The sequence below is a fragment of the Dromiciops gliroides genome, chromosome 2 (genome assembly GCF_019393635.1).
Source record: "Dromiciops gliroides isolate mDroGli1 chromosome 2, mDroGli1.pri, whole genome shotgun sequence".
NCBI lineage: Eukaryota > Metazoa > Chordata > Mammalia > Microbiotheria > Microbiotheriidae > Dromiciops > Dromiciops gliroides.
The window spans coordinates 560,783,101-560,799,315 of NC_057862.1; the positions used below are offsets into that span (position 1 = coordinate 560,783,101).

General features: G+C 37.1%; 1 protein-coding gene across 8 annotated transcripts in view; it reads left to right on the plus strand.

Annotated features, from left to right (window-relative positions):
* The window catches only part of DZANK1 (double zinc ribbon and ankyrin repeat domains 1), a 141,074-nt gene that overhangs the window by 83,214 nt on the left and 41,645 nt on the right, over nucleotides 1–16,215 (plus strand). For all 8 annotated transcript variants that reach the window (XM_043989377.1, XM_043989378.1, XM_043989376.1 and 5 more), the window contains one exon: nucleotides 5,569–5,672. In XM_043989377.1, the coding sequence (XP_043845312.1) occupies nucleotides 5,569–5,672 (104 nt within the window). The remainder of the gene's footprint in view (nucleotides 1–5,568; nucleotides 5,673–16,215) is intronic.

The following is a 16,215-nucleotide window of genomic DNA, read 5'->3' on the forward strand; positions in this document are numbered from 1 at the left end:
ATGCTTATGCACTTTCCCAAAGCCTCAAAAAAGTGAAAATAGCATGCTTTGATCTACATTCAGATTCCACAGTTCTTTTTCTGGATGTGGAGAGCATTTTCCATCATGAGTTTTTTAGGATTGTCTTAGATCATTGTATTTTTTATAAGAGCAAAGTCTTTCACAGCTTATTGTCATACAGTGTTGCTGTTACTATGTACAATTTTCTTCTGGTTCTGCTCACTTCACTCAGCATCAGTTCATGTAACTCTTTCCAGGTTTTTCTGAAATCTACCAGTGTCTGACTTTTTGTTCACAGATTATTGTACACTCAGTGCAGCCTCTCAGACTGAGATGCAACAAAATATATATATATATATAAATTTTCTTGTGCTTGTGCTAATTTTGGCCTAATAATTAACACAAAGAAAACAGTTCTTCACCAGTCAGTACTGCAACATCTTTAAGTGGAACCATCTATTATAGCAAATGGAGAAATTTTGAATGCTGTGGATAGGTTCACCTACCTTGGCAGTATGCTTTCCATGGATGTCCACAAAAATGATGAGATTAATGCATACATGACCAGATTTAGCTCAGTGTTTGTGGGAGCACTTGAAATAATGTGTGGGTCAGGATGCCTTCCAAACTGGTCTGTAGAGCTGTTGTGTTGCCCTCATTGTTGTATGCCCAGACAGTATACCGGTGCCATGCCAGGAAACTGAATTGCTTCCATTTGAATTGTCTTAAGAAGATTCTGAACATTACCTGTCAAGATAAGATACTGAACACTGAGGTCCTTTCTTGAGCTGAACTACCACCATTCAAATTCTGCTGCAGAGATCACAAGTCCGATGGGCTGTCCACATTGTTTGAATGCTAAATGTACATTTGCCTAAAAGACTATGGTACAGAGAATTCACACAAGGCAAGTGCTCACATGGTGGTCAGAAGAAGCAATATACAAAGATACTCTTACGGTCTCTCTGAAGAACTTTGGTATTGATTGTAAGACATGGGAGACACTGGCACAGGAACATCCAACATGACGATGTGCCTGAATCAAAGGTGGCTTTGGGCTATATAAACAAAAGCAGAATTGCAGTAGCTCAAAAGAAATGTGAGATGTGCAAATTTAGAGACATCTCCTTCCCAAATGGTCATATGGATTATTTGTGCCCAATCTGTGGCAGATCCTTCCAAGCTCATATTGGTATGATCAGCCACAGCTGGACACACTGTACCTTGACCCTGACATCATGATGTCATTTCCATCCTCTTTGGGCACAAAGAACAATCAACAATCATATTCCAAGGTGTCTCTCTTTTTTTAGTGATGTCAGATAAATCATGTGTAATAGTGACTGTGGTACTTGAATTCTTTCATATGCTTGTAATGTTTTTCCTTTCACCTAGAGGCTCAGGGCTTTGACACAAATGTTCTTGGGAGTTCATTTGTTTTGTTTTGTTTTTAAGTGACTTGCCCAGCTAGTGTCAAGTGTCTGAGGCCAGATTTGAACTCAGGTCCTCCTGAATCCAGGGTCAGTGTTTTTGTTTTTGTTTTGTTTGTTTTTAAAAAATTTTTTAATGTCCAGTGCATTCTTTTCAACAAAAAGTTCTTTGATCTCATCTTTTTAGAGAATCCATTCTGAAGAGTTTTGTAACTGAAGGCAAATCATTAGAAGATAAGCTTTGGAAGAAGCAAAGATTCCTAAGGAACAAAATTTACATTCCTGAATCAATAAAATAGTTTTATCAAATAAAACATACTCCAGTTTCATAAGGCAAAACTTCTAAGAGAGAATTTATTTCATATGCTAATGTATGTGAAATAAAATTTAAGCACCTCTTCCTTAAAAATTAATGAAACCTTGCTTTCAAAATTATCATTGATCTGGTATTCTGGCTTGTGCTTGATGGATCAGTATATATCTTACTTAAGGAGCACATTTACAATGTATTGGGTGGAGTCCAATCTTAAATATATTTTCTGCTTCAAATAAAATTGAAGCTCCACTAATGGCTCACTAAAATTCTTTCATAGGTGCTTAGGAGATCGGAGGATCTTTAATAGAGGAGGGTGTATTAGACCATTCCTTATTACTTTTCCATCCCTTAATTCTTTTTTTTTATCCCTATAATCTGATTCTTTGACCAAGACCTTGTTTTCAAGGTGAAAAGAGAAAGATTAAGTGTACTATTCTGAAGGAAAAGAAGAATAGGTTGGTGATTATAAAAAGAAAGGAAAAAATTAAGGGACCAGGGGATTTTAAAGGTAAACAATAGATATGAGGCATAATAGCAAGGAAGATTTGGGTATTAAATATTTGTGAATTGTGGTATCACAGAACCAAAAGGGTCTTTTTGAGGTGACTTAATTCGTTCCATTGTCTTCAGACTTATTCACTTAATCCACAGCAGACCTTAGAATCTATCTTAATTTTTAAAGACATGGGAACAATATTATTTAAATTTCCTTAAGTTTCTATTTTATTGTTTAACACATTTCACTAGTAATATTATGACTACATTCAACATCATAAATATTTGACAATCTCCTATGTCTTCATTGTGAGGAGACAAATAATGTCTGATTTAATTAGTGAATTATTGAATTACAAAGCAAAAACATGCTCTCTGCCCTCAAGGAGTAGCATCTAAGTGGTGGTGTGGTTTAGAACACTGAGCTGGGAATCAGGAAGTCATAAGTTCAAATAAGTCTCAGACACTGACCAGCTATGTGACCTCAGACACTTATCTCTATTTGCCTCAGTTTCCTCATCTGTAAAATAGGGATGATAATAATAGTATCTACCTCCCAGGGTTGTTGTGAGCATCAAATGAGATAATTGTAAAGCATGTGGTGCATAGTAAACACTATCTAAATGTTAGCTATTATTATTATTACAATCTAGTTGGTCTGAGGAAATGTAAACAGAAAAAGATATTCACCAATACAAAGCAATCCCATATGATAAATGAGCTAAATGAAGCCCCAAAATGAAGACCCATGAGTCTGTGACCACTGCTGAATGGAGACAGCTATCACCAAGGATTACCTGAATCTCCAGAAGTCATAAAAAGCCTTCTTCAACAAAAGAAGGAAAGTTTCAAAACAACCGGCCTATTGAATGACTAACATCCTGTAGCAGAAAGAGGACTGAACTTGGAAGAAGGCTGGAGTTTGAATGCTCTCTCTGATACGTATTTGTTATGTAACTATGGGCAAGTCCTCAGACCTGTTTTCTCCTCTGTCAGTTGGGATAATACATCCCAAGATTCTGTGAAGAAAGCATTGAGTAGGAGGGTGAGTTGTTTGAGTCCAGGTCCAAGACTCACAAATTTCAGAAGAATCCTAAATCATGCATTTTATTCTTTGCTTTCTTCCCACATGTTGACCATTCGCTTAACCACTTGGGAGTACAGGCTCTTATCAAGAGTACAAAGGTGACATATAGTGAAATCATAATAGTAAAAGGTGTGGTAGAATGATAAAATAATTGTTATTTCCTCTCTTGGCATATTTGGTTTTAATCCTCCCCCATACTAGTTAGGGGAAGGGGTGAATCCTGGACAAGTATTTGTAACTTCAGCAATTCCTCCCTCAGAAGATGAAACCAATGAGAAGACCTTAGAAAGTCTACATGGGTATATGCCCTGGGCCTGCAGCATTGTTGAGCCCCATGGAAACTGTTAGAAGCAACAAGAAGTTCTAGCCACTGTCTCTAAATCTTTCTAGGGGCAGAAAAAGTACATGCTTTTGTTCTGTTACATTTTTTTTAAAGTTAAGGGGAAGTGGATAAAGCACTGATCAGCATTTTCATAACATAGAATTTTTTTAAATGATTGCATTATTGCTAAGACTCCAGCTCCCTATTAAAAACCAAAAGGAGGGTGCAGCTAGGTGGCGCAGTGGATAAAGCACTGGGTTCAGGAGGACCTTAGTTCAAATGTGACCTCAGATACTTGACATTTACTAGCTGTGTGACCCTGGGCAAGTCACTTAACCCTCATTGCTCCACCAAAAATAAAAGAAAAAGAAAGTTAAGGGGAATGTTTGCAGCCCTGAGTCACTGGTAGATTTTTTTTTCCCTTAAGAAAAAAGACAAGGTAGAGGCCCAAGCCCTTTATTCTCCCTTTATCACTTGCCATTTGGAGGTATAAAAATTAGACTCATTAAATGAAAAAGATGGGTGAAGAAGTCACTGAGATAAACAAAAAACTGGAGACAAAGGAGGTGTCATATAGTTGGAGAATGGCTGCAGATCATTGTGCTATTTAAATATAATATTGTTAAATAGTATGTGGTTGTACCATAAGAAACGACAATGAAAAGCAATATGGCATAGTGGGTAATGGTGATGATGATAGCCTTTATATACAGCTTTAAGATCTACCTTGCACTTTACAAATATCTCATTTGATCCTCACAACAGCCCTGGGAGATAAGTGCTGTTATTATCCCCATTTTACAAGCGAGGAAACTGAGGCAAAGATTAAATGACTTGTCCACAGTCACACTGCTAGTAAATATGTGAGGCAGGATTTGAACTCAGCTTTTCCTGATTCCAGGTCCAGCACTCTATTATACTGTGCTGTCTAGGATAGCTTGCTAGCCTCCAATCAAATCCTGCTTCTGATACATGATGATGTGTGACCTCTAGGTGCTCCACACAAAGCCATATGCAGATCTGGATGCTCTCAGGATTCTCTATGCCAATGAAATCACGTGTGGTTCAGAGACCAAAAAAGAACAAATATAAAGAGTGCAGAGACATTGGGGAAAACTTAGCTACACTGATGCAGAGCAATCCATTGCAAGCGGTCAAGAGAATAATACACATTGCTACCATAATGATGCAAAAGGAAATAACACTTAGACATTAGAATTTAAATCAATCCAATGACCAGTCTTGATTCCAGATAACTGATAATGAAGCCTATTAACCTCTCCCTTCTCAAGGGAGAGTGGTGGGGCAGCTAGGTGGCACAGTGGATAAAGTGTCTGCCCTGGATTTAGGAGGACCTGAGTTCAAATCCAACCTCAGACACTTGACACTTACTAGCTGTGTGACCCTGAACAAGTCACTTAACCCTCATTGCCCTGGAAATAAAAAAAAAAGAAGTGTGTGTGTGGGGGGGGGGGGTAATAGATTCCAGGTGGTGCTGAATGAGACATGGCTTGTCAGATGGGGTCAGTATGTCTGTTTTGCCTTATTGTTGTACTCCTTTGTTAGAGAAGAAAATTGGAAGGAGTGGTTTTCAGGAATGACAATAATGTTAAAAATATAAAATGTTTATCTAAAAAAGTTTCTGACATCATTCCAATGTCTATTTGATTGAAATTAATAGGACATGTTGGGAACTATCCAGAATATTTGCTCCTATTCACACTATGTTGCTGGATATGTTATTACATTGAATATAATCACTGTCATGATTGTTCTTGTTATTATTTAACTATATAAAAACACCAAATGGGTTTCCAGTGAATTCACAACCATATTACTACCCTGGCAGTATCCCACCCCCAGTCTTTTTGGGGGGGGCGGGGCAAAGAGGGTTAAGTGATTGCTTTTCCTTTTTCAGGATATTGGAGGAAACAGCTGGATCACATCTTTGCTCATCTCAGAAGTTATGCCCTGAACAACCCTAACTTTAGGGCTTTAATTGGAGAACCAAGGATGGGAAAGGTAAGAGAACAAAATATAGAATTCATGGATAAAAAGGACAGGACAAGGAAGAGGAATAAAAGTATGACGTTTAGTGCTTCCAGGTCCTATTGCTCTATTTAATAGGCACTTCTAGGTAAATTTTTTGTGGTTTTCCTAGAAACATGATACATGAATAAATATCATAATTCATTATCCGTGTTCTACTAAAGATAAGAGAAAGAATTTTTCCTACAATGTGTTAATTCCTGTCCTATAAATCTAGCCAAGAAAAGCATAAAAGATCCAGGAATCATGACTTGTCAAACTCTGCCAATATCTGCTCTACTCTGGCTGAAAGAGTATATTTTGTTTGTTTGTTTGTTTTCCCACGCAGAGTAAAGATGTTAAAGGTTCATTTAAGCTGAGTCCTTAGAGTATTCAGCTGGCAGCTATAGCATCTCACACTATAATCTTGTCAAAGCTTTTCCATAAGGCAAGGTTAGGCAGGCTCAGAAAGGAGCTGACCATGAAAAAAAAAAATGGCCAGGTGTTGCTGAAAATAATCTTGATGACTCAAGACAAAGAGCCCTTCCCTCTGAGTCAGCATACAACCTGTATCTAGTACAAGGAGTAACTTATACTGTATATGCCCCAATGTATTACAACTCTTTGAAACTACTCCTGTATAAGGAGTCACCTCTCCCCCAGTAACTTCAGGGTCCCCACACTCACTTATCTAGCCTTCTTGTCTGAACAGTCAGTGAAGAATTTAATAACAAATGCATTACTACAGAGGCCATGTAGAGTGAAACTAAAGCTTAGAGACAGTTTACACTTGAGTGTCAGTCCCATCTCTATGTATACCTGTTATGTGATCATCAACAATTCAGTGCTCAAGGCAACTTGCTAAGAACAGGGGCAGCCAGATGGTGCAGAGTACCAAGCCTGGAGTCAGGAAGACTCCTCTTCCTTAGTTCAAATCAGATTTGAACTAAGTAGCTGTGTGACCCTGGGCAAGTCACTTCACCCTGTTTGCCTCAATTCCTCATTTGTAAAATGATCCAGAGAAGGAAATGGAAAACCACTCCAGTGTCTTTGCCAAGAAAGCCCCAAATGGGCTTACACAAAGAGTGGGACACAACTGAACAACATCTGCATTGGTAGATGAATTTCATCACCTGGAGTTTTCTAAACCTATGAATTCATAGGTCTATACTTCTCTGCACTCCAATTCCCCTTCTCTCCCCTCCAAAAAAATATTTTGTTTAATCTAAAAATAAAAATTATATATATATATATATATATATACATACATACACATATATGTATATATACACAGATATGTATGTGTATATACACGCACATATATATGTATATGTATAGTTATATATATATATATATATATATAACTAGTATATATTATCCTTGATGGCAGAGACTATTAAATTTTGTCTCTGTAGCCTCCAGGATACAAACTATGTGTGCCTCGCATATAGTTGGAATATAATAAATATTGGTTGAATTGAATAATACTACCAAATTTGATTAAATAGAGAACAAATTAATAAAAATGTTATTTTCCTAGCCTTTAAGGGGAAAATTCTACCCCAGAAAGGAAAAAAAAATAGCATTTTATATGTAAGAAATAAAACCTAAATGACAAAGCCTTAAGCAGCTTTCCATTTGTCCAGGAAGCTGGAAATCCAAAGTTGAGTGACACCTATATTTAAGTGTGTTGAAGTATAGACAGTACTTAAAAGCTACAACTTCACCTTGATATATTGTGAAACAGGAAGTATAATAATCTTTAGGCTCCTTTGAGATCTCATCAGGAGAGGATATTACTAAAGAAATATGAGAGAAAGGCTTGCTCTATAGGAGTTATTACTGACTCTTAATGGAGAGCCTGTAGAGGAACCTGGTTTCATGGCAGAACACGATCTCGGGGTATCAGGTTCAAATCCTGGCTCTGCCGTTTACTACATGCTCCATGTTGGACAAGTCACTAAACCTCCCTGGGTTTCATTTCCTCATCTGTCATGGAAGGAGTTTGGATTAGTTGGTCTATTAAATACTTTTCGGGTCTCAATTATGGCATAATTGTTAAGTTTAAATGAGGAAGAGTGAGTTTCTTTTCAAAAGCTGCTGTGCATATACAACGAAGTTCTTACAGAATCAGGCTGAGAAGTCACCTCAAGAGCATTAGTCCACTCCTGTGACAAAACAGCTGTCACCCCTATTTTATATATTGTTATTTAGTGGTTTTCAGTCATGTCCAATGCTTTGTGACCCCATTTAGGTGGGTTTTTGGGCAGAGATACTGGAGTGGTTTGCCATTTCTTTCTTTAGCTCATTTTATAGATGAGGAAATTGATGCAAACAGGGTTAAGTGACTTGCCCAGGGTCACAGAGTATGATGAATGAAAACCCAAGAGACAGAGTTTCTGGGTAAATGAAAACTAATTTCTTAATTAGACGATCCAGCAATCAATAAATTGATGGTCAATGGTTTCTTTCAATAACCAAAGATACCAAGGGAGACCCTGAAATTCCTTAAATTCCTTCTGAAAGGGAATTCTCCTGACAAGTGAAACTCAACCCTGATTGGTAGACTTTCAGTGAGGAAGGACACTTCTGGCTAGTTTTCTCCTGCATGTGCAGGGTTGCCCTAAACTCTAATGGAGAGGACCAAGGACAGGAGGTTCTTCTCCCAGGCAAAGGCTTGCCCAGACTGTATTCTGTTTATATTCTAAACAGAAATTGGGTCTCCCAGTTGGGTGGGGTCCCACCCACCTAGTTAATAAGTATATGCCTTAGGGGCTAGGAGCAAATCTCATCACTCAGCCATGCCATTCAAAGTATGGATCACAAATTAATAATTAGTTCTTAATATAATAATATAATATTAATTTATCTCAATAGCTAGTAAGAGCCTGAAGCTATATTTGAACTCAGGAAGATGAGTCTTCCTGACTCGAAGCCCAGCACTCTTATCTACTGTCTCTCACACACATATACACACACACACACACACACACACACACACACACACACATAAGTACATAAATATATGCATATATACATATACACGCATATATACATACACATAAACACATATACATATGCATACATGTTTGTGTGTAAGAGACATTCCTTAAGTCAAGTGACCTTTGGGAGAACCTTTGGGGTTCTCAGTCCCCAGGATCACTTATTTAAGTGCTTTATCTATTAAGGGTGGGTTGAGAGGAACAAACAGAGTCATAATCTTATATATTCCCTAAGGAGATGAATCTCATTAAATAGACTCTTTAGGTAAACTAAGTCAGGCTACTTAGATCAAATTACTTAGAGGGCTCACCATGGACTAATTTGGGAGGGGAGATTTACACGCCACCAAGGTAACCAAGAAAATCAAGCAAATATAAACACCATGAAACAAAAAGCTAAAATCTGCCTGTAACAAGACTCAATACAATTTAGTACAACCTCCTCAATTTGGTTTTCCACTAGCCATTTCATGTGGTGAAAACCAGCTCAAGCCCTATGGTTCTGATCCTATTAACAACAGAGCTATAAAAAAGAACATCAAATTAGAAACCCATTATTCACCTGAAACTTAAGAGAATTTCAGTTTTTCCATGTCACTTTCTGCTTCTATCTTTACCTAAATCCTGTACCTGATATGGACACAGCCAACAGCAGACCAAAGAAAAAAATCTTTTAAAATAAGATCCATGAAGGCATCACTTGGAAAATGAGCCCTTCTTGTTCTCTTAAAATTATCAGACAGAGGGGCAGCTAGGTGGTACAGTGGATAGAGCACTGGCCCTGGATTCAGGAGGACCTGAGTTCAAATTTGGCCTCAGACACTTAATACTTACTAGCTGTGTGACCCTGGGCAAGTCACTTAACCCCAATTGCCTCAGCAAAACAACAACAACAACAAATTATCAGACAGAGACTTCAAAATAGGAAAATAATTTCACTGTCTTTACAGTTATCAATTTAATTTTATTTCTAAAATCTTTTTTTGGGGGGGGGGTGAGGCAATTGGGGTTAAGTGATTTGCCCAGGGTCACACAGCTAGTAAGTGTCAAATGTCTGAGGTCGGATTTGAACTCAAGTCCTCCTAACTCCAGGGCTGGTGCTCTATCCACTGCGCCATCTAGCTGCCCCTATTTCTAAAATCTTAATCCAATTTTAAGAACTCATTAATAAAACATACTCAAGGCTTATATATCCTATTAAATTATTTAAAAACTAATTGTACGTATGTATAGAAACATATAGATATACACACACATATATGTGCATGTATATATCTATAGCTAGATATGCATATCTATCCATCCTAGTTCTGATCCTGTTTTCTCAAAATTTACTACTCCATTTAATTAGAAAACTTTTACATTTTTGTCTTATTCCCCCTTTTTGTGGATATCATCACTCTGAAAGACTGAGATACTTCAAGAACCTAATCTTCTACATGAATATATAAGTATTAACAAATGGATGGCAGAAGTAGGAACTCATTTACTTAGTTGCTTAGGATGTGAAATTGATTATGTGATGTTTAAAATCTAATGTGGGGCAGGGGGGAAGCTAGGTGATGCAATAGATAGATCGATCATTGGCCCTGGAGTCAGGAGGACCTGAGTTCAAACCCGGCCTCAGACACTTAACATTTACTAGCTGTGTGACCCTGGGCAAGTCACTTAACCCCAATTGCCCTGCAAAAAAAAAAAAATCTATTGTGGGTCCTTACCAGCCCCCCCCCAGTTTTTTGGGGGGAAACTAGCTAAGATTTACTGATAAATTAAGCAAGAGTTTAGGCTTTTAAGTATTTATTAAAGTGTATTAGAAGTTAGTGAAGAGAGAGAGGTTGAAAACAGATCTCTTATAGAATGGAAAACCCTAGCTTAGATCTATTCGGTATAGCCAGAGAAAAAACTTTGCCTTTCCCTAGCAGCCCACGTGAAGTTCTGCCACCATGTTGAAGTCCTGGACGAAAAGAGTGATCCAGTAAGCCACCCTCACCTCCCCACTTCCTGTCTATCTCCCTAAAAGGGGAGGTCCTTCAAGCTGATTGGTTGAGGGTGGTCTCCTGTTGATGTTGTAGTCCATAGCCTCTGAGAACAACACCCCACTCAGGGCTGGCCAGGCATGGTCTCGATTTTATCAATCTTAAGTAGATTCTCAGTCAGTTTCTCAATCTCACCCAATTCAATCAGTTCCAAATCAATATTCAGGTAGAGCCCCTGGGCTTCTGCCAAATCCCATTATGTTATCACAATTACAAATTAAAATTGAAAATAGTAAGAATTTTCATACTTTCATCCTATTATAGTAATTCAGAAATGTTTTAGTAGTAACCCATCAATTAATAGATTTAATATTGCAACAACTAAAACTTCCACTATTCACCTGCTTTGATACAGAATTTTGCTTTGAAAGGAAAAGGAAGGACATGTTTATGATGATATTAAATCTGTCCCCTCAGTGGCACAGACTGACCTGACATAAGTCATAACAGGGGAAAGACTCCCTTAACTCTGATTATGGACACAATTCATAGTTAACAGCCAATCATGCAGAAAAGTTCAACATTATTCACAGGCGAGGCTCAGAATTAACCAAGTGGGAAAATTTCCTGTACAGAAAGGAAATAGCACAATGGGGAAACTGAGTCAAGAAAATCCTACCTTAGACTACACATGGTCATCTCATCTTTTCCCAGGGACAGAGATCCACCTTTAGGCATTCTCAGACTACGCTCCCTTTGAGTAGCACATGACATTCCCCTTGAATGGTGGACTATTGGCTTCATGTTACTTCAGACAATCGTATCTGAAATGAGACTCAGAACAATATCAAATTATAGTGCCAAGAGATTTTATCTCAAATAGCAAAAGTTCACTAATCACAGTTTAGGGTGAGGTTCTTCTTATGTTATACTACATAGTTGACAATGACCAATATAAGGACACTTCATTTATCCTTTTCAAATCAAGAATCACATTCTTGGGGGCAGCTAGGTGGCGCAGTGCATAAAGCACCAGCCCTGGATTCAGGAGGACCTGAGTTCAAATCTGATCTCAGACACTTGGTGCTTACTTGCTGTGTGACCCTGGGCAAGTCACTTAACCCTCATTGCCCTGGTGGGGGTGGGAACACATTCTAGAGTTTTTGCACATACAACAAATACCTAATAGTTGACTCAAAAGCCAAGAAAAATTCTGACTATAGTAAGCCTCCAATCTGCATTGCCTATTTATGCTAAGGTAAGATTGAAATATTTGACTTGTCAGGGCAGCTAGGTGGTGCAGTGGATAAAGCACCAGCCCTGGATCCAGGAGGACCTGAGTTCAAATCCTACCTCAGACACTTGACACTTACTAGCTGTGTGACCCTGGGCAAGTCACTTAACCCTCATTGCCCCGCAAAATAATGCATAGATAGATAGATAGATGATAGATAGATAGATGATAGATAGATAGATAGATAGATAGATAGATAGATAGATAGATAGATAGATAGATAGATAGATGGATAGATGGATGGATAAATGAATAAAAGAAATATTTGACTTGTAAGGTCTTTTGTAACTAAGCTGACTCAAACACGTAACTTCAGTACAGACTTTTTTCATAATTTTTCATAAGTTATGGTCAAATAATCTCAGATGAATCACTCTTTTCTATAAGCAAACTTATAAATTTCCTTACTTTGGCCGGGAGAGGTCATAGTTTCTCAAACTTAAGTACTTTAGAATTTTATCACATACTGTCAGCAAGGCCGATAAGTTCTTGTGACCTCAACCAAGAAGAAAATCCCAAGGAACCTCACAGATAAGGATAACTTAAAGAGTCTGTGCTACTTTTCTACCAACAGAAAGTTATAATTATTACTCTCTTTAAAACAAATATACACAGGGGCAGCTAGGTGGCGCAGTGGATAGAGTACTGGCCCTGCAGTCAGGAGTACCTGAGTTCAAATCCGGCCTCAGATACTTGACACTTACTAGCTGTGTGACCCTCGGCAAGTCACTTAACCCCAATTGCCTCACTAAAAAAACCAAAACAAAACAATACAAATATACACCATCAAATATTTAACAGCTTTCAAACATTTTGACCACATTCATTTAACAGCTCAATTCATGATCTAACAGCATCCAAATTAAAAGAAAAGTTACTTTTCTAACAGCATTTCAGATAAAATGATTTCCCAAACTTCACAATGTAGGAAAAAAATTTTTAGAAACACAACAACATATACAATATCCTGTATCTAAAACATAAAACAAAATTCATTACCAGTCAGGTGACATCAATTCAGTCAAATACATTTCCAAAATAACATACATAGAAAAACATCCATTTTGTTACTTTCATCATTCTATACCAATCACATCTAAGTAATTATGTAATAATAACAATAAACATTTATATAGTACTTACTATGTACCAGGCACTGTGCTAACTACTTCATAATTATTATATTATTTAATCCTTACAACAACTCTGGGAGGTAGGTACCATCATTATCCTATTTTACACACATGAAGGAACTGAGGCAAACAGGTGAAGTGACTTGCTAAGGATCACAGTTTCCAAGATCAGATTTTAACTCAGGTTTTCTGATATATGTAGTTTTCCAAGGATGTCTCCTTACTACCAATATCAAATATATTTTTCATTGTTTAAATTTACCACAATTATCCTGGTAGGAGAACACATTTCACTTAAATGTGACAAAAATAAATTCAATCACTTCTAGATCTGCATTTACAAATGGAATCATATAGGATCTCAGTTTTCCCAAGGCCATCACCCACCAGCCTTTCAAATTTCAAAGGTCACACAGGAAGAGAAAACATGGTTGGCTTGCTCTCTATTCGAAAGGTGTCAAACTCAGTTAAAATATAACAGGAAAATGTTTAGCAAAATAAATAAAAATACAATTCAACATAAAAATAATTTTCAGGGCCTACTGTTTTCTGTTCAGAGAGAGAAAAAAATTTGGGGTGGTATACTCCACCCATCTCCCCATAACTTTTCTCTGTTTTACTTTAAAATCATCCAGTGAGCCAAATAAATTGTTTTCTCAATCTAATCTAACCCCACCCATCTAAATTCCTCTTGTCTTTATTTCCCAGTCAAATTCCAGACTATTTATATAACCTTCACTTCACTGAATTTTTCCTTTACAATTTAGTATGAGTTTTTATCATACAAACCCAATTAATTGCAAGACTATTGCCTTTGGGGTTCTTAAAAGTTTAGAAATGTGTAGTCTATTCCAATACCTTTTGGTGACGTTGCTTTTAGTTTACCTAAACAATTAAATTCTGTTTATATTATTCACAGAAGAAATAGAGTGATAACACAAAACAGTCTTCCAGATTAAAATTTATTAGGAGCAGCTAGGTAGCACAGTGGATTAAGCACTGGCCCTGTTTTCAGGAGGACCTGAGTTCAAATCTGGCCTCAGACACTTGACACTTACTAGCTATGTGATCCTAGGCAAGTCACTTAACCCTAATTGCCCCACCCCCCAAAAAAAAGAGAGATTTAAATTTATTTACTTTTAAGTTGCTCTCTGATTTAAACACGTTTCTCTCTCTCTCTCTCTTTTTTTGGGGGGTGAAGAGTTAACAATAGATATTTCTTAAATACCAGATAAATTTAAACTGCAAATTGCAAACCCATTTTTTCTCTTTTCTCTAATCAGCAAAATCACCTTCCTTCCTTGCACTAAAATAATAAATGAATAATAGAATAATAAGTAAACTCTCTAGGGAAAGAGTGATAAAAGGTCTAAGCACTATTTCCATGTAACTTTCACAGAACTGTATTCTTATTTTTCCTTAATACAAATTCTACAGACATGTACTCCAAAACTCACTAAAACATTTCAGCATTTACAGAAACATTCAAACCATAATTTGGAAATTCACAGTAGAGAAATTTCAGTCACAAGTTTAGTCTCTAATTATACAATGCCATAAATTCCTGCAGATTGGGAACAGAGATTCCCTTTTTTCTTATCTGTGTTTCTTGTCTGCCTCCCCAACTTGGCTAGAGTTTGAAATGCAGAGAGAGAGACTTTCTAAAGACTTTGAAAGTTCTTCAGAAAAACTTGCCACATTTTACACTTTTTCCTTTGGCTTGATCAAGCCACAGGAAGAAGTTAGTTTGATTTACCAACACACAAAGTACAGATAATACAATAAGAGAGACACATAGATGTCCTTGCTAGCAAAGTTTTTCCTTCTCATCTCCCACTGAAAATCTAATAAAAAAAAAATGCATACGATTTTCTAAAAGCAATTTCAAAGCCTTTGATTCAGGCCAGATTAGGGACCCATCTGAATTTTTATATATTTCAGGCCAATATTTACACAATTTGAGAGCTCTATCCCTAGTTATCCCCTTCTGAGTGGGAAGTTTTCCCTGTTCCCAGGCCAATAAGAATTTCCCAAAGGGGTATCCATTGGCTTACTAGAGCTAGCCCCCTTGGTATCCTCATCAAGGGACTACTCACCTCTATAGAGGTCCATCTGGACATGGTTTGGGAGGACATGGGGGTCCAGGGATGGGAGGTCCTTTACTGAGGAAATCCATCCATAAAAATCTTATCAGAGTTCTCTAGAGTGTTCTTTCAGCAAAAGTCCAATAAGACACACAGAGACTCATAGTTTCAGTCCTTTTGTTGGTCACCATAACTGTTACAGTGGAATAAAGAAACCAAGTAGTTATATTCAGACAATGATATATTTAGTTACAGGTGTGGTTGAAGAAACAAACCAGGACCAAAGTTCTTGGTAGCCAAGGATAATGACCATTGGTTTTTTCACAGTTAAAATATACAATTAAAAGGAGTAAAAAACAGGATTATAGGGATCGAAACACCTGATTTCTTACTGGTGGACAAGATTGGGAGACACTGAATTGAGAGGGAAAAGGGTAGTTTTGTGACATTCCTTAAGTTGGGTGACCTTTGGGAAGGGGAGTAATCTTGTGATCTCTCCAAAGTCAGGTGACTTATAAGCAGCCGAAACTAATTTCACAAAAATGTTGGATAATGGCGAAATGGAGTCACTAATGCTATTTTTTGATGTAACATCATACATGTCTTTGAAGCTATCTTTGCTATTCTTAGGTGGTCATATGTTATATCCTATTTAGGTACTACTATCACTATTTCAATCTTTATTTCTCTTCACAAAAACTTGTTAATGCACTTAAATATTCATCTGAACAGAAGGTCACTTAATATGACTTGGGGACTATGGTTTTGAGATCTCCCGATCTTGTCTATTCATTTCCCCATCAGCACTAAGATATATTAAAAATATACAGGACAAATTATCTCTCTCATTATTAAATATTATATAACTTACCTTTGTTAATTTACTTTATTGTTTGATAATGTCATAAATAAAAATCTTTCCTACTGGATATATAATCGAATCCTTCTATTTTTAGACAAGACAATTTAACAGAAACAAGTGATTTCTAAGATCTAGCCAGTATGTTGCCAATATTTCTCCTGAAACCTGCCCTTTCACAAATAAGAA